This window comes from Saccopteryx bilineata, chromosome 3 (assembly GCF_036850765.1).
Source record: "Saccopteryx bilineata isolate mSacBil1 chromosome 3, mSacBil1_pri_phased_curated, whole genome shotgun sequence".
In the NCBI taxonomy this organism is placed as follows: domain Eukaryota; kingdom Metazoa; phylum Chordata; class Mammalia; order Chiroptera; family Emballonuridae; genus Saccopteryx; species Saccopteryx bilineata.
The window spans coordinates 234705391-234725753 of record NC_089492.1 but is presented as its reverse complement, the minus strand read 5'-3'; the positions used below and the strand labels follow the sequence as shown (position 1 = coordinate 234725753).

Genomic DNA, 20363 nt, shown 5'->3' with positions numbered 1-20363 from the left:
GGGAAATGGTATGGCTACTGCCTTCTAGAAATTCACAGGAGATAGAGGGAGATAGGCATTTCCTATCAAAGACCCGGTGTAATGAATGCCTTAATAGAATTTTGAAAATGTGCTGGAAAAATATGGAGAATAGATTTTTAACTGGAAAGAATCTAGAATAACTTGAGGAGGCACAGGGACCTGAACTGGCTGACATTAAGGGGCCCAGAGGACTTCAGCCAGCTAAGCGTGTTCCAATTTGAATAAATGACTTACACAAAGGCACTAGGATGAATGATATCTAGGTTTTACACAGGGAGGTAAACACTGGGAGAGGTAAGGAACGGTTTTAAAAGATGATCTTAAAAGGTAAGTAAAGATTATATTCTAAACAGCTTTAAATACTGAGAGAAGGAATTTGGGTTTTAATCTCTGTGCAAGGTGGAATTTTGGGAATTTTTTGAAAAAGGAAATAGTATGATCATCTTTGATTTTTAGGATTAGAAGCAGGGAGAAATCTGGAGAGGTACTAAAGCAGTCTGAGAGAAGTTGTAAGGGACTGACAATACCTGTTTTCATCCAGAGAGTTGAAAAACACCATTGAGGTAGAAACATTTGACATCTACTAAGATGTGGGAAGGAGCAAAAGCTTCCAGCCTGATACATAGGGAGAGGGCTGCTGCTGTCAACCAGGAAAAGGGAATCTAGGGTAGTGTTAGATTTGGTCAGGAAAAAAACAAACTCACTTTTGAGACCTCTCAGCTTTGAGGTCCTGCACATGAATCATGAATCTAGGAGTAAACAGACTGGAAATTTGATAGTCATTTGCTTCAAGACAAGGGCTAAATCCAGAGAGGTGAGGGTCTAACCTCTGGGCATGCCTACATTCAGGAGTCATATTGGGGGGAAAATGCATTGGAACTTGGAACTTGTTCCATTGTATTTTTTTCTTTAAAAAACCATACAAGTATTAGTGATTAATTTTGAATGCATGATATTCAACAGATATGCTTTGTAGAATATATTAAATATTGTTAAAAGTAAATTTAAATATATATATAAAGATATCTTTTGCTGATCTGTTGACTCTCAGTTGTCCGTGCTGGAGGAAATGTGTAACTGGCTGACCCAGCTGCACTCCAAGTATGACTGTTAACCTAAGTATTAAATAGGGAAATTGCAAACCTCAAGCTTGGAAGAAAAATACCAACTATTACTGCAAATACAAGTTAATGCGCTGCTTTTTTTCCCTGAAGTGCTGCCCATCAAAGCCTTTCATCCTGTCTGAGGTGCATGTCCTTCTCCTTCATCTTGCAATCTTTTATTTCTTTCTTCTTCTTCTTCTTCCTTCCTGGCATACAAACATAAATATTGGAAACTGAATATAATAGGATACTGAAGGAATTTTTAGTATTTGTGTGTACATCAAATAAAAAGTAATGTTTTATGTAAGTTCTTGAAAATAATTGAGTAATAATTTTGTTTTTCTTTACTTATGAATAAACTATTGTTTTTATAGGATACTTTATTTTTCTTTTTTCCTATAGTGGTAGGTCTTGAGAAAAATTTAAAATTACCTACCTATGCCTGCTGAAAACTGCTAGAGATATAATCTATGTTCTAAAGGAATTAGTTGTCCATTAATGAGATTATAAATTTCAACTTGAAATACTATTCCTCATGTAGTTTCAATATGTATATGCCTAGCCGTATTCATAGTTAGTATGCTTTGGCAGGAGTCAGGACTGTCTTCACATGCTCATGTGTATTTATATATACAAAATTGATTATGATGGCTGTATAGCAAAATCATAAGGTTTTGCATTAATTTCTATTAAATTAATTTTCCATTAATTTCTACAAAGTGATAAGGCTTTTACTAATTCTGCATTTGGTAGGTATCTGATAAAAAGAAAACAATTAGCAAATATGTAGAATAAGATTGTGATAACATTGCTATAAAGACAGATATTGTTATGACTGTATTCACTTAATCGGCAAGTATTTATTGAATGCCTACTATGTGCATGGTACTATGAACCAGAAAAATATACTTCTGTCTTCATGGAGCAAGGAAGCCAGACTTAAACAAGTAGTTACAATAATTTGTAGAGAACGTTATAATTCAGAAAATACTGTGCTTTGGAGGTGCTCAGCTAAGGGACCTAACTTGTCCTGGAAATTAAGGATAGCTTTAGAAAGAAATGCAAGTGACATTTAAACCTACCCAGAGTGTGTTTTGAAGAAATTTAAACTGCTGCTATGTAAGAGTCCTAATATAATTAGTTATGTAATATGTAAATATTAACCTAAAGATATATTGAGTATTATCCTAGATATTAGCAGTAAAGAGTCACCAATTAATTTATATCAGTTTACCCTCAATACACACACACAGATACACATACACACATATAAATATAGAGAAAAGGATACAGAATATATATGTATAGAAGTGGGTGGAGTGTGTGTGTGTGTGTGTGTGTGTGTGTGTGTGCGCGCGCGCGCATACATTGGCTCTGGAATTAGCCTTCCGCACCTGAATTATAGCCTCAGCACAATGTTTGACTTTAGGTAACTTATTTAAGTCTGTTTTTTTTCTCTGGACATTGGAATAGTGGTGGCACCTATTTCCCAGGGTTGTAGCCAAGGATAAATAGTTAAGTATTGGCCCTGGCCAGTTGGCTCAGCGGCAGAGCATCAGCCCGGTGTTTGAATGTCTCAGGTTCAATTCATGGTCAAGGCACACAGGAGAAGTATCCATCTGCTTCTCCATCCTTCCCCTCTGGCTTCTCTCTCTCTTCCTCTCTCTCTCTCTCTCTCTCTCTCTCTCTCTCTCTCTCTCTTCTCCTCCCCTCCTGCAGCCAAGGCTCTATTAGAGTGAGTTGGCCCCAGGCGCTGAGGATGGCTTCATGGCCTCTGCCTCAGGTGCTAAAAAATGGCTCCAGTTGCAATGTAGCAAGGGCCCCTGATGGGCAGAGCATCACCCCCTAGTGGGCTTGCTGGGTGGATCCCAGCTGGAGCTCATGCAAGAGTCTATGCCTCCCTCCTCATCTCCCCCCCCCCAAAAAAAATTAAGTACTGATGTCAGTGCATGCAAAGTGCCCAATAATAACCAGCTATGACCAGTATTGTCCAACTTCACACATCCCTTGCTAGTAACATGGCTGTATTTTACTTTGCTTTTGCCTGCTTTGAAGAAGGTTGGGTTGTAGCATTCTAATCTTCCACATAAAACATCTAGCACCTTGATCTACTGTGAATTGCTAAACGGCCTCCCTGCTAACCATCAAGGACACCAAGCAATCTTTTCTCCGTGGCTTATGGCGCAGGAGAACGATCTGGAATCAGAATGCCTCCTCCTGCTGTACAACCCCCTTGTGCCTTCACCAGAACCTATCATTAAAGCTGATTTGTTGAGACTAATGATCTGCCTGGTGATACACTCCTGAGAAATGTGTTAATGCTGATGGGAGATGTGGAAGAAAATGTTAACAACGCTTTTATTAAAGGATTTGTAAATCATGACATTTCAGCAGATTTGACAAGTATTTTTAAACTTCCTGAGAAATGAATGGAGAAGCCAAGATTCGCTTGGGGCAACTGCTTTACCTTTGTGTGTTTGTTAGCTTTTCTCACACAATAGCTGTTTATTATGTGTCTTCTAAGAAGACCTGTCCACAGATTACGCCTGCACACCCATGTACTCTTGATTCTGACTTCCCCTTCAGAAAAGAGAAATGACATAATAAATGAAGAAATAATTCAAACAGGTGATATCAAGACTCAGGAGAATCTCTCATTTCTCACCCCTTTTAATGTGTAAGAAATGAATGATTTAATCAATACCATATATATCCCCAACAGATTTTAGTAGTTTCTTGTGAAAGGCCTTTATAAACTATAAAATACTACACAAATGTGATCATTGCATAAAATAATAACTATAATTAATGAAATCTTATTATGTGCTAAGAATTTTATAGTCATTGTTTTATTTATTAAAGCAAAGATTGGTTTGGAGTCATCAACACATGGCATTTAAGATAAGGTATTAAAATAAGTCATTGCCCTTAAGATTTTAATACTTTCGTGTCTTTATTTTGTAACATGCATGTGGTAATAATTTCTGCCAGAGGAAGGACTTTCAGCAGGCAGGTCTACATAAACTTTTCCTCCTCCACGAGCTCTGCTGTGCTAAGTCACCAGGACACTGGGGTTTATGGCCTTGGAGCTTGATTTCCTGCTGGCATGCATTCACACAAACATGGTGTGCCATTTACAATTTTGTTTCTTGGTTTTATATTCAGAGGAATTACAGCATGGCTTCCCCTAAGATCTGATTTAGAATCTTGAAATGTGCCTCTGAGAAAACCATAAAAGGTTGTTTGGGAGAAGTGTCACAAGAAACAAGGATGATGTTCATTTTTTAAAGGATGTTTTGGTGACTTTCAAGAGTTGCAATTATTATTGGAGAGGGTGAGTCCAGGAAGAAGAATGAGTTCTTAATGTTGATTATTCCTTTCTTTAGATTTTTGCCTTTTTGGACTCTGCTCAAAGCCCATTGCCCATGACACTGGCAGTTCAAATAGTAAGTTTTCAGGCAGTCAGACTACTACAGATGGCATTCTTTATGCCTCTCCATTCATAAATTTCAGCCCCCAAGGGAAATTCTTCTGGCACTGCTCAAAATTGCCAATATTTACTTTTTAGCTATAAAAGCAGGGACCATTTAAGAAATAAAGGAGAAGTTTCTAATTATAATATTTTTGTCACAATACCAATGAATAATGCATGCTCATTATAGAAAATTTAGAAAAACAGAAAAGTTTAAAGAAAATGAAACAATCTATAATTTAATAATCATTAATAACTACTGCTATCATTTTGGTGTATTTCATTTCTAAGATTTTTCATATGTATGTGACTGTGTGTGGGCGGGTGTGGTTTATATGTTTATACAGCATAGAATTATGCATTATTTTATTTTAACACATGATAATGTCCCCCATGCCATTAAGACATGTTTAAAAATAGCCCATACTTTGCTTTATCCTAATTATGACATTGAGTTAAGCACATTACTTTTAAAAAGTCAAACACTAAAGGAAAGCATAGGTAAAAGAGTAAATACAGAGAAAGAAGTAAATACTGTCATTTGCAATAATATGGATGGATCTTGAGGGCATTATGCTAAGTGACATTAGCCAGGCAGAGAAAGACAGGTACTGTATGGTATCACTTATATATATGTGGAGCCTAAAAAAAATTATCTTTATAGAAACAGTGAATAGAATAGTGACTACCAAGGGCTGAAGGAAGTGGGGAAATATTGAGACATTGGTAAAAGGCTAGACATTCAACTATAAGATGAACAAGGTCTGAAGAGCTAATGTAAAACCTGGTGACAATAGTTGACAACACTGTACTGCACAATTGAGATTTGCTAAGAGAGCAGAACTTAAACGTTCTCACAAAAAAAAATACTTGAGGTGATGGATGTGTTAACTAAATGGAAGAAATTTTTTCACAATGTGTATGTAAATCAAATCATCATGATACACACTTTAAATAGCTTACAATTTTATTTTTCAATTATCACTCAATAAAGCTGGAGGAATAAGATCCTAGAACTTAAAATAAAAAGTAAATACAACACTGAAAGCACAGTGCTGAGAGAGTAGTAGAAAATTCTACTAATTAGAATTAAAAGAAAATCTGTCTTCTCTCTCTCTCTCTCTCTCTCTCTCTCTCTCTCTGCATTTATTTGAATATAAGAAGCCATGCATTGGAATGTTTCATTGGTTTAATAACAACTTTTCAGGTGCAAATAAACTTTATTAAATGTAGAAAGTATTTTTCTAGTCAACAACAGCAGACAAAATGCACACCACTGTCTTCAGTATAACCATCAGAAATTGAATCACAATCTGTATTCGGAATTAAAGATACATCTTAATTACTTCTGCCCATCAGCAGTTACGGATAAGTTTAATATCACAGTGACTTGATGCTTTTTGTTCTGCATATTCATAATCATGAACTCTTTATTCTCTTTGATGTTGAGAGTTTAATCTTGAAAGTCACTTAGAAATTTTTGACAGATACAATTTTAGCACCTGAGTTATATATTCTTATGTGATGCATAATTCAGTCATAACTTAATTGTCTCATCTTTCAAATTTTTGTGGTTTAGATTGCAAAGAATGTGGCAGTTTCTTCTGCCTGATGTTGCAGGTGACAGTTTATCTTCTATGTATAAATAACTTCTTACTTAATTACTGCACCAGATGGAATCTTAAAAAAAGAAACATTGTGGGGGAAGTATGGGTTCAAATGTAAGTTAAAATACTATCACATGACAGGCTATCAATTCAAGTAACTCAGCTGAGGAGACCATGAGATGAGCTGGTAACTCTAATCATTGTTACATTCCTACAAGTAGAAGCAAAGCCAACAGTAAAGCATGCTCTGTTAGCAGCTGCCAAGTTTCTTTTACATTGATCACAAGACGCATCTCAATTTCAGAAATGCTAAAATGTTTTCAAATGTGTGATTCTTATAATCAAAGAAATAGGTTATATACACTTTTATGCAAATGGTATATAGTCTGTTCTATCACTGTCAGTCAATAGTAGCCATTTAACTTTACTATATGCAGTGTTCATGCATATATACATCTATATCTTTATAATCATGTAAATGGTCCCATAGTATTATATAAATGTACCTATCTTTTATTAATGGATACTGAGGTTTCTACCGTTTATTTATTTATTTACTTTTGCTCTTATGGTACAATGATCAGCCTTAAACCTATATCCTCATGTGTGTGTCTGAATTTGCCTTAGAGATAAATCGTTAAAAACAGAATTGTATGTTAAAGGGCATAAGCACATTTTAAATATTACGACTTATTACCAAATGTCCCTCCAGAATGTTTACACCAGCATTATGATTAACAATATTCCATGCCCTTATCAACAGTTATGTCACTTTATCCAACCTAATAGGAAAATGTAATATGTGATTGTTTTTAGCTTTATTGTTAATTACTGAAAACATCTAAATATCAGCACCACTTTTCATTCTGTCATAAATCATGATTTATTTCACTTCAATTATTAGATATCTAAATTGCCTTAAGTTGTCCCATATGCAAGGAACATCTTTGCACATTATTCTTTGGCCTTAGGATATTTTCTTAGATGAGATTTTTAAAATTGGAATTATAGGCTAAAATTATGAAACTTTTAAACGTTCATTGTACACACTGCCAAGCAGTTTTCTATAAAGATTAACTCAATACACAAACATTTATTTATTTGTAAACTTTTACTCCATTTCTGTACCTGACTATTTTGCTTCTTTTTCTCCTTTTTTATTATCTTTTTCTTCTCTTTTAAAATCTTTTTCCCTTTCCCTTCCTGTTTCCTTTAACATTTTATATACAGTCTATACTCCATACCCATATTCATATTTCAAGTGATTAATCAAGAAATGCTTTCATAAATTAAGAACCTTTTCTTTTAAAGATTTCACACTATTATTAGGAACTACTTCTTAGCCTTAAGGTATGTGTGTGTAGAGGGGTGTGTGTGAGAGAGATATTGCTTGGTAATGCAAGTCACAGAAAACTGCCTTTCAGAAAATATTCTCGCACACTGGTGACTGTGTGTACCTTTTTCCATTTCTCAGGACTCCCTAAGTGTGCATGCCGATTGCTTTCCAAGACCCTGGGGATGCTATTTTGTCAGAACTCCACAAGCTGATGGCAGCAACTCATCCTTCTGGGCTATTTCAAATGTGCCATCAGATGTTAACATAATTTTGCTCTGATGCTATTGTCCTAGAGTAGGCAAGAGTGTGGGATCCAGAATCGGGGTCTTATTTAGAACTTGAATCCTAATTCTGTTCTTACTGCTTACTAACTGAAAGGAAAAGCTAGCTCTCTGGGGCCTCTTTTATAAAAACACTAATCCCATTTAGGAGGGCTCTGCCCTCATGACCCAATGCCCTCCTAAAGACCCTGCCTTCTAATATCATCTCCATGGGCATTAGGTTTTCAACATATGAAATTTGGGGGCACACAAACATTCAGACCAACAATGCAAATGGTCTTATACTTTATTACACTGAAAAGCTGGATCTTTAGTTGTGGATAACTATTCTAATTGCTATCTGATGAGCTTTAAAACAAAGCACACAAACATAAAACAGTAAAATCATCACTTCCAGTGATCTGTCTGTTACATACCCACTGGTATAACCCAATACGCAAATTGTTTGAAACCCACAATAAAAAGTTGATTATCAACTAAACCCCCAAATATTTTCTCACATGTTCTTCCACCAAACCATTTTTTCCTAAACAACAATTGTTTGATACAAGTTTAATCATTTTTATCATGATTTTTTTTATTTAGACAATTAAATTTAACAGGGTGACATTGGTCAACCAGAGTACATAGATTTAGAGAAAATATTTGCACATCATCGGTATAGGGAATTGTGCTATATACCCATCACCCAAAGTTAATCTGATATATAAAAATTCCACATTTGTTTTTGCCGATATTTTTCTTGTCAATTCCAGCTCAGTATTGCAAAAGTATGAGATAATTTTGAGGCTTTTCAATGAGTCTCTTATTATTTAAGATAATTTCTGTAGTATCTTAAATTGTGATAATAATCATAAAATAGCTAGTCATTAAATGCTTACTATGGACCAAGCCCTGTGCTAACTGCTTTACCTCATTTTATCCTTAGAACAGGCCCACAAAGTGGGTATTATTTCATCATCCTGTCAAAGATCACATAGATAACAAGGCTCAGAGATAAGATCAATCCCAGGTATGTCTGATGCCAAATTCCACACTGTGAACCACTACAATGTACCATTTTGTCCATATTTTTTAGTTTTACCCAAAGCACTGAAGAACCCAAACTAAGATCTCTGAGATAATCCACTAGAGACTTTCTTTCCAATGGACATAAAACCACTGACTCATGATCACTGGATATTATGATTCATCTAATTCTCAAATCACTTGATTAGTTTATTATTATCTAGTCAATTTCACTATTTTATTCACAAGAATATTATAGAGGACTAGTAAATGCTTTGCAGACCTGAAAAATATGATGCATGACATTCTCTTTATTTACTAAATAACTGCATTTCTCACCATTTTTTATCTTTTTTTTTTTTTCTAAGAGGTCATCACACCTACATTATTGTCTTCCTCACTAAATTATCCACCACACTATGTCTGGAGTAATCTAAACTCAAGCCCTCTTGTAACTGCCTTATTTCAAATACTTCAAAGCCCTCCCATCTTCTATAGACAATATTCTTAACTTCAGTTCCAGGACCTCCAAGGACTTTAAGATTTTTATAATTCTGTTTCAAATTATATAAATGCTGTGTCTATGTGCATTCTGCTCTGAAAAGCATCCATAGGTTTGTATTAAATTATCAAAACTTAACTATGATTTATTTGTGTGACAGAAACAGAGAGAGAGACAGAGAGAGGGACAGATAGGGACAGACAGACAGGAAGGGAGATGGGAAGCATTAATTCTTCACTGCAGCTCCTTTGTCTCCTTAGTTGTTCATTGATTGCTTTTTCATATGTGCCTTGACTGGGGGCTACAGCAAAGCGGGTGACCCCTTGCTCAGCCAGCAACCTTGAGCCAGTGACTTTGGCTCAAGGCAGTGACCATGGGGTCATGTCTATGATCCCACACTCAAGCCAGTGACCCTGCACTCAAGCCAGCACCCTCAGGGGTTTTAAACCTGGGTCCTCCATGTCCCAGTCCAATGCTCTATCCACTGCACCACCACCTGGTCAGGCAAAAACATAACTATGATTTTAATGCCTATAAGTCACTTGTAAAATAAAGACAAATTGGCCCTGGCCAGTTGGCTCAGCGGTGGAGCGTCGGCCTGGCATGTGGGGGACCCGGGTTCGATTCCTGGCCAGGGCACATAGGAGAGGCGCCCATTTGCTTCTCCACCCCCACCCCCTCCTTCCTCTCTGTCTCTCTTCCCTTCCCGCAGCCAGGACTCCATTGGGGCGGGGATGGCCCGGGTGCTGGGGGTGGCTCCTTGGCCTCTGCCCCAGGCGCTAGAGTGGCTCTGGTCGCGGCAGAGCGACGCCCCGGAGGGGCAGAGCATCGCCCCCTGGTGGGCAGAGCGTCGCCCCTGGTGGGCGTGCCGGGTGGATCCCGGTCGGGCGCATGCGGGAGTCTGTCTGACTGTCTCTCCCCGTTTCCAACTTCAAAAAAAAAAAAAAAAAGAAAGAAAAAAACATTAAAAAAGACAAATTTTCCTAAGTATTTACACAAACCTCTTTATGACCTAATTTCTAACTCCCCAAGCATCTTTTTCTGTCTCTCCCTTTGATACCAACCACATTCATATATATATATATATATACACACACACACACACACACACACAATAATAATAATAATGTAACACTTCCTGTGGTTTCTTAAAATGTCATGTGAACTCAGCAAACACATGGTATACCTATGTACCTGCTGGACCATCTTTCTTCTCCCATCTTGAGAACCCAGTCATCCTCAAACCTCAGCTACCTTATCACCTTCTCAATGAAAACTTCCTGGACCTAGCTACACATGAAGTGCTTTCATAGAGCTTTGCTCATACCATTCCTAAAGTTTTTATCAAATTGCTCTAATAATTTGATTAAAGATCTATCCCCTCACAAAACTCCAAGTTCCAATAATATGGTGGCTATGATCTTGATACAATGGTGAGAATCCAGCCCCCTTGCCAAGTTTTAACCAACAGTTACTGTAACCATTCTATTTCAGGAAGGTATTTTTATTCATTCAACAAATATTTGAACTAATGAGTAAACAAATAAACTGAGCAACACTATTATAAATAATGACCTCTGTTTAGTCTAAATGCCTTCTATATTTATAGATGTGCATAAACTTTACCTTTCTGAAATCCAACAATAGGTAATTTATTTAATAAAAGGTCAATGTGATTCTGGCTCTGTTTGGGGGACTATGAAGGTCTCACAAAAAAAGCTCATGTCATTGTATCTTCTTTCTAAATGTTTACAGTCTTATAGGCAGCAAAAACTTAGACATCCATCGTAAGACTCATTATTGGTACTTCAATTGTTTACTTGCCCTCAAATGTGTTGTAATTCCCTACTAAGGCAGCAAAATAATATAGCCCCAGAGCCTACTTTGAACTTATAATTTTCTGAGTACCATTCTTAAATATTCTATATACCAACTGTGCAAGACTGAACAAATTGTATAAACTCTGAGCCTTGGCTCTATCAACTACGAAATGAAGATAATGCTTCCTTCAAATGTTTACGTAGATAGTATATGTAAAACACATAGTCAGTATGCAGCAAGTAATGGCGATGGAGGGAATGCTGGTAGGGAATGCTGCTGATGTTAATGCTGCTGAGATGTTAGCACATTGAACTGCAGTGCCAGAAGGACAAGGATTCTCTCTAATTTCTCTTTGAATCCTGAGCACTGTCACACCTGATACATAGCAGACAGTAAGCAAATGTTTGTTATGATCAATTACCAAGTACTAGATATTAAAGCCAAGAGAAGACAGAAAAAGAAGAGACTGACATGAACTAGAATTATCAAGAAAAACTTTATTGAGGAGAGAAATATACAACGGTAGATTATTCATAGCCAGAGAACAGGAGAGAAGTGACCGAGTTACTGAAGATGAAAGGAGAAAAGCATAACATATAGTTCATGATCGGTGGGTTCGAGTAAATGTGTTTGTTTGACAGGAACAGACACAGTAGCGTGGGACATAATTAAATACTTTGTAGTTACTAAAATTTTACTGTTCAGTACTATGCCTAGCAATTAATATCAAAGATAACAGTTCAAAACCTTTGTTCCTTTTGAAAACCTCAAGTTATAGCAAAACCATACAAGAAAATGCTTCATTTAAACAAACTATGTGATATAATAAGAAAAATGTGAATTTTATAGGGTGGCAAATCTAAGTTTGAATTTTAGTTTTGCCACTTACCTAACTTGGTTGTGTTGGGCAAGTTACTTACCTCTTTGAGCTTCAGTTCTCTCTTCTATAAAATAGGAATAATAATGCTTATCCCGCAGGGCTGATGTGGGGTTGAATATCATTCTTGTGAGGGATCCAGTGCAGTGCTCAATATGTAACAGGTGTTCAATAAACATGAGCACTGCTGTTATTCTTAATAGTGTGAGTTGATGCCTTTCTGTCTTTGTGCTAAGTCACTGTGTACATTTTAGTTGTGCATTTTTCAGACATGTAATCTTGAGCCTACTTGATATGAAGGTAATTGGGAAATAATCCAGAAAAGGGCAAAGTGTAACATGCTACTCAATGGCTGTTTGCCTCTTTAACATGAAGAAATGCTAAAAGTTTTATGGGCAATTGTATAGGGTGAATGCTCAAATAGGAAGATAGTAATTTTCTTTATCAACCTACCTGCTATACAAGCTGTCATGCAAATACTGCTTTATGCTTTATGCAAAACATTGGAAACCACTGGGACTTTATTCTTCTGCTTGGATTTTTTTTCCGTAGTAAAATGTATAACTGCATTAATTTCAACTGTGTTTGTCTGTAAACCAGCCAAATATTTCTTTTAAAATGCTTGAGCTCTGTGTTAAATATATAGAGTTATAGTTCTTAGGATGTTAATTCTTTTTCAGTAGTATGTTTCATTCTTTAATCCTTTAGTACAGTTCCACATATACTAAAATGTCTTTTATGCCCATATTAATGAAACATTTTCATTTTGTGCAGGTTCTTCCAGAGGACCCAGCCCCCTGACCATGGGGGCCCAGGACACCCTTCCTGTTGCAGCAGCATTTACAGAAACAGTCAACGCCTATTTCAAAGGAGCAGATCCCAGCAAGTAAGCCTGAGGCTTGCTCCACTGTATTCTCCAAACTCTATCTTAATCAGCAGAGGATACCCTAAATACAACTACTTAGTTTCTTGTACTAAAACCAAAAGAAGTCCAGCTAACATTAATAAATGAATACCTAGAATGGAAGAGAAAATTTAATTAGAAATATTAATTCACTGCTTTTTAAAAAAAATGTACCAAAAGGTTCAATAATCTACATCTTACTACCCAGAAATCTCTGATTTAGTTTAGATTACAAGTAACAGAAAATCCTAACTCAACTGTCAACAGTGAGAAAAGTTATTATCTCACAAAAGTAAATGTCCCGATCATATCTTTTATTGCCTTTGTCATTCCTGGACAGGAATCACCTACATATAAACTAAAACAATGGTGCATTGGAATAAGAATGTGGAAAAAACTTCCCATAACACCCAGATAAGTAAGAGGACAACTTATATGTTACCCTTACTAAGTAAAGAAAAACTGGACCAAAAAAAAAAAAAAGAAAAAAAATGACCTAACAAATTATAATCTCAGGAAAGTAAAACCTCTAAGGGAAAATGCACTACTATCTATTTCCAGAAACCCAATTTCACTTATATCAGTGCGTATTGACAAGGGACTTGACCTGAATGTATATGTAATATAATTAAATTTTATCTCTATATAAGGGGTCCAATGGAAAAGGTTCAGGAACACTATGGATTTTCTGAAATTATATTTTTTATTTTATGTGTGTATGCATATGAGCATTTGTCCAGAGAGAGGATCTACAACATTTATCACTTTCACAAAGGGGTTCATGAGCTACAAAATAAGAAATAAATACATAAAATTAAGGGTGATTATTGGTCTAGACCAAAAGTAGTCAACCTTTTTATACCTACCGCTCAATTTTGTAACTCTGTTAGTAGTAAAATTTTCTAACCGCCCACCAGTTCCAAGTAATGGAGATTTATAAAGTAGGGAAGTAACTTTACTTTATAAAATTTATAAAGCAGAATTACAGCAAGTTAAAGCATATAACAATAATTACTTACCAAGTACTTTATGTCGAATTTTCACTGTTTGGCAAAATAAATCTTTATAAAACAACTTACTATAGTTAAATCTATCTTTTATTTATACTTTGGTTGCTCCATGACTGCCCACCATGAAAGCTGGAATGCCCACTAGTGGGCGGTAGGGACCAGGTTGACTACCACTGGTCTAGACAGAAACTAAACTAAATACCTAAGTCAAACTAGTTTCATTTGTAGATTCAGATCTGAATTTGATGGCCCAAAAAGGACAAACCTAGGTGTGAATAATTTCTCTTTATTTTTTACTTGCAAGCATAAGGCTTTAGAAAACTTAGTATCTATGAAAATAATGGCAAGAAAAAATTAAATGTGCATTTAGAACACTAGGTTCTTTTATAAAATTGTTTTTTTTAAGTCTTTATTTTTATTTATTTATTTTTATTTATTCATTTTTTTAGAGAAGAGAAACAGAGAGAGAGATAGAAAGAGGGGGGGGAGGAGCAGGAAGCATCAACTCCCATATGTGTCTTGACCGAGCAAGCCTAGGGTTTCGAACCAGCGACCTCAGTGTTCCAGGTCGATGCTTGATCCACTGCGCCACCACAGGTCAGACCTAAAATTGTTTTTAAACAGTAATAATTAAGTATAGTATAATTAGAACTTGGATTTCCACATGTTTTTTGAGACTTGTTTGGAGGTTCTAGCAGGGGAGCGCAGCTACTCGTATACCCTTGACCGAAGAACGGTCCTCTCCTCTAGCGGGGAAGGTCGTCCTCTTCGACCGAGTGCGCAGCTTCGGGAGGGACGCACATGGAGCGGTGAGGGAGGAAGGGAACACCCGCCTAGCCAGCCAGATCAGCCGAATCAACCCTGGCGATCAATGGGGTGACAGATGTCGCAGCCAGATCGCCCTCACATCCTCCACATGTTTTTTAAGTTGGAATCTGTATGATTAATCATGAATTCTCTTTATACTTGAGAAACATTAGTTTTTTAAAAGTCTAAATCTAGCCCTGGCCGGTTGGCTCAGCGGTAGAGCATCGGCCTAGTGTGCGGAGGGCCTGGGTTCGATTCCCGGCCAGGGCACACAGGAGAAGCGCCCATTTGCTTCTCCACCCCTCCGCCGCGCTTTCCTCTCTGTCTCTCTCTTCCCCTCCTGCAGCCAAGGCTCCATTGGAGCAAAGATGGCCCGGGCGCTGGGGATGGCTCTGTGGCCTCTGCCCCAGGCGCTAGAGTGGCTCTGGTCGCAACATGGCGATGCCCAGGATGGGCAGAGCATCGCCCCCTGGTGGGCAGAGCGTCGCCCCTGGTGGGCGTGCCGGGTGGATCCCGGTCGGGCGCATGCGGGAGTCTGTCTGACTATCTCTCCCTGTTTCCAGCTTCAGAAAAATGAAAAATGAAAAAAAAAAAGTCTAAATCTAACAATATTATGCTGGGAAAGGAATATAATTAGTAACTATACTTTTAAGTGTCCTGCCCAAATTGTGGCATCTATCACAACTTCCCTAACTGCCATGTCCTTTTAAATATCTAGGTTTTATTCTTTTATTTTTCTTCTTTCCCAAGTGAGAAGAGGAGAGCTAGACAGACAGACTCCTGCATGTGCCCAACTGGGATCCACCTGGCAATCCCTGTCTAGGACTGATGCTTTGCCCATCTGGGGCCATGCTCTCAACTGAGCTATTTTTTAGTGCCTGAGGCAGAGGCTCCATGGAGCCATCCTCACTGCCTGGGGCCGATGCACTCCAATTGAGCCATGGCTGTGGGAGGGAAGAGAGAGAGAGAAAGAGAGAGAGAGAGAAAGGAAGGGGGTAGAGAATCAAATGGTTGCTTCTCCTGAGGGCCCTGAACAGGAATCAAACCAAGATATCCACACACCAGACCAATGCTCTACCACTGAGCCAACCTGCCAGGGCCTAGGTTTTATTCTAAACCCAGATTATTATAAAGAAACAAACACTGTAGACTGTGGTATCTTAGTCCATCTAGGCTACTATAACAGACTATAGACTGGGTAGTTTAGAGTGGGGCAAAAGTACGTTTACATTTGTTTGTATGGAAAATAATACAATGCTTAAATAATAATACAGGAATAAACTCTGTGTTTTGTATACTCACAACTATAAACTTACTATTGCTCACCCTGTATTTCTCATAGTTCTGGAGGCTGGGAAATCCAAGGTCAAGGAACTGGCAGATTAAGCTTCTGATAAAGCTGGCTTCCTGGTTCATAGACATCATTTTGCCATATAACCTCACATAACGGAAAGGGCTAGGGAGCTCTGTGGGGTATCTTTCTTTCCTAAAGGCACTAATCTCATTTATGAAGGTCCTACCCTCATGATCCAATCACCTCCCAAAAGCCCCACCTCCAAATACTATCACACTGGGGATTAGGTTCCAGTCTATAGCACTCTGGTTTATACCATTTATTCTTTCTTTTTCATCTTCAGAGCAGAAAGTTTATTGCCACATCCACATATCAATAGAATTTAAAAGCTACCTTACACAGAGGTATGAGTTTAAACTGTTAGAGCAAGCAAGTACCATGATTTTAAGTTGTATATACTACATGAGATAAACCAGGGTTCTATAGACTGAATGTTTGTGTTCTCCCGCTCCCACTCCCCAGTTCATCCATTGAAACCTTTGTTGGCAGCTGAACCAAATTAATATTAGTGCTTTTCCTATGCCTTTCTTTCTTTTTTTTCTTTTAAGTGAGCGTAAGGGAGATACAGAGACAGACTACCACATGTGCCCCAACCCAGATACCCTTGACAATCCCCATCTGGGGCCAGTGCTCTGCCCATCTGGGGCCATGCTCACAACTGAGCTATTTTTAGCACCTAAGGTGGAGACTCCATAGAGCCATCCTTAGCGCCTGGGGCAACGTGCTCAAATCAATCAAACTATGGCTGTGGGAGGAGAAGAAAAAGAGAGAGAGAGAGAAAGGGTAGGGGGGAGAAGTAGATGTTTGCCTCTCGTGTTCTCTGACCAGGACATCCTCACATCAATCAGATCAATGCTCTACTGCTGAGCCAACCAGCAGGGCTCCTATGCCTTTCAATATGAACTGAGCTTTTGACTTGTGGAGGACTGCATATATTGAGTGTTTTTAATTATACTGCCATAAATATTTGCAGTATGTACTGTATATTGGTAGATAAGAGTTACAATATATTTCATTGAAATGATGAGACCTAAAATTTATGAACGGATCATGAAGTGACATTCTTCTAAATTTAATTTTATCTCCAGGCAGTGAATCATTTTAATTGCTGTTCCTTTGTTATTATTCACTTTCAAGGAAACAACTCAAGTTCAAAAGTTTGATCATGAGGTGAGGAAGGAAGGAGGAGGATAAAGCCAAACATAGCACCACATAGAGAATGATGCACAAAAGGAAAGTGGGTTTAACTTCAACCATAGTTGCCTCTGATCCTACATCAAAGCCTTACCCATTTGTGTTCAGACCACACACTGGAAACATAAATCTGCTTACTACTTTATTTTATACTATGATATACAATCCATCCAAATATAGTTACACCTTTTCCCTGGTTATTCAGAAAACCTGTAATAGGTATTCTGACATCTGAGTCTTTTTCAGTAGCTCATAGGCACAGAACACCTTGACTTTTGCTGCTGGCTGGGAAAAGTTATCGCCCATTATTAGCTCCTGTTTGAACAATCCTGGTGTTAGGGGTCAATTCTCTAATCCCCTAGAAAAACTTAGGTTTCTTGGCTATATTCTGTCCTTCCCTTATCATCATATTTCAGTTATTTATTCAAAAGTTGGTCTCCTTGCTTAAACTGGAGGTTTGGGCAAGGACAACATTTGTCCTGTTTCTCACTGTTCATTCCAGTGCATTACATTATGCCTGGAAAAATGAATAAACCCCCTATGTTCTTGTTAAATGTACTCTGCACTGGGTTTTGTGTTATGTACCTTTGCCTTCCCAGAACCTAAGACACACTACTGGCCTTCACAATAGTAGGTACGGTATGTGCAAGAAACTATAAAACAGTTAAAAAAAAAAAGTCTGTGCATAAGTCTACAGAAACTAGAAAAAAGGAAAAGAAAGACTGAATGGAGAGAATATTAAAGAAAGCTTCAGAAAGACCTGCTTTTAAACTGAGATAAAATACAGAAAGGAGTTTGCCTAGTACCTAAGCCAGTGAAAGGGGATCGTAAGGAAGGAGAGCTGCATGTGCACAGAGGTATCTTTGCTTGAGAAGAAGACCATGGGCTGAGTTATCAAAACAGTACATGGAAGTCACATTTTCTGTGAGGGATGCATTTCTGATGACCTTATATAAATCAAGTTTACACATTTCCTGGACCAGGGTTCCTGTTGGCCAGCTAACATAGTGCTGACTGTGGGAAACCCCAGTTTATAAGTCACTTGACAGTTGCCTTTGAACTTTTGCCATTCTTGATAAATGTTTCCTTTGTCAGGATTTGCATAATTTCAAAAAACAAATTTATAAAGTAAATTTGTTAATATTTTCCTATTGCACAATTTTAGATTTCCATAATCCAGGCTCATGAAATGTAGTCATATTGTATACTGACAGGAGCAATCATGAAGGTCAAAGATTATTTTTAATAAATATAGTTTGAAAATATTAATTTTTATATAGAAAATTGCAGATCAACTTCAGCATTGGATGAATTAATAAATCAGAAAAAGTCTGACTCTGACATTTGAGATGCACTTAAGAAATGTAATGTGAGGGAAGAGCCTTGGTGCTTCTTATACTGCTTTGTATTGGCTGCTGCTATTTATCAATAGTTCACCCAACATTGGTAAGCCCTTTGAAGGGAGAAGCTCTCTTGCTCATTTTTAATTGCCTCCCCACTCAAAAAAAACTTACATAGTCAGAAGTCAATAAATGTTTACTGACTTAAGAAATACCACCTCCAGCCCTGGCCGGCCGGCTCAGTGGTAGAGCATCAGCCTGGCATGTAGAAGTCCCAGGTTCGATTTCTAGCCAGGGCACACAGGAGAGGTGCCCATCTGCTTCTCCACCATTCTCCCTCTCCTTTTTCTCTATCTCTCTCTTTCCCTCCTGCAGCCAAGGCTCTACTGGAGCAAAGTTGGCCTGGGCACTGAGGATGGCTCCATGGCCTCCGCCTCAGGTGCTAGAATAGCTCCAGTTGCAATGGAGCAATGCCCCAGATGGGCAGAGCATCACCCCTTAGTGGGCTTGCCAGGTGGATCCCAGCCAGGTGCATGTGGGAGTCTGTCTCTCTGCCTCTCAGATTCTCACTTCAGAAAAATTTTAAAAAAGAAAAAAAAAAGAAAGAAATACCACCCCTTGTGGCCTGACCTGTGGTTGCACAGTGGGTAAAAGTTGACCTGGAATGCTGAGATCACCAGTTCCAAATCCTAGGCTTGGTTGCTCAAGGCACATATGGGAGTTGATGCTTCCTGCTCCTCCCTCCTTTCTCCCTCTCATGTGCTCTCTCTCTCTCTCTCTCTCTCCTCTCTAAAATGAATAAAAATAAATAAATAAATAATTAAAAATTTAAAAAAGAAAGACCACCTCCTCCCTTTTCAGACTTGCTTTCAAAGAGAAACTTGATCCCCCCACCAGAACACCACTTAGACCTCGTTTTGAGCAACTTGGGAAAGAAACTGAGCAGTTTCCCTACCATTTAAAAAGCATCTGAGCCACCACTGCTAACAGCAATATGCTGAGTGATGGTGCAGACTGAAGTCTATTTTAACAAATGTTCTAATTACTATTTTCTTCTAGGTTTGTCAAATGATATTCTCCATGTTCACATATTGTAAAATATCAAGTGTAGATTCAATTTGGGAGGAAGTCCAGGCTCAGCACCAGCTTAGCACCAGTAAATCAGCCAGGTTTATGGATCTAAAAGACAGAGAAGGAAGACAGCAGACTTGGCACCCAAACTGGAGCCTCGGCGATAGTCTTCAGAGGAGAAGGAGGTGCAGACTCCCAGAAACCGAAATTCCCACTCAGAGCAGTGCAGAGTTAGAGATGATAGTATCTAAGGGGAGAGGGCAGCAAATTGAAGAGTTCTCTATACTCAGACATGAGCAACATTTTCATGCATGAATCTCAGTTTCCCTGGAAAGTACATTCTTGAACTTAGTTATACAGCTGCTACAAGTGTCAGTTAACCAGATCTACGGGAAAGTCATAAAACAAGTATACTTTTTTTCCCCACGAAGAATAATCCTTTTGAGATTTCTATTTCTGTCCAAGGTGGGGAAACAGGGACTGATTTACCTTTCCACTTGAAAATAGACAAAATACAGTGTGTCCGTAAAGTCATGGTGCACTTTTGACCGGTCACAGGAAAGCAACAAAAGTTGATAGAAATGTGAAATCTGCACCAAATAAAAGGAAAACCCTCCCAGTTTCTGTAGGATGATGTGGCAGCATGTGCACATGC

The 20363-nt window shown here is 38.0% G+C and overlaps 1 protein-coding gene across 17 annotated transcripts in view; it reads left to right on the top strand.

Moving 5' to 3' along the window:
* SGIP1 (SH3GL interacting endocytic adaptor 1) overlaps window positions 1-20363 on the top strand; it is a 223899-nt gene that overhangs the window by 182910 nt on the left and 20626 nt on the right. For all 17 annotated transcript variants that reach the window (XM_066268940.1, XM_066268955.1, XM_066268954.1 and 14 more), the window contains one exon: window positions 12803-12914. In XM_066268940.1, coding sequence (XP_066125037.1) covers window positions 12803-12914 — 112 coding nt within the window. The remainder of the gene's footprint in view (window positions 1-12802; window positions 12915-20363) is intronic.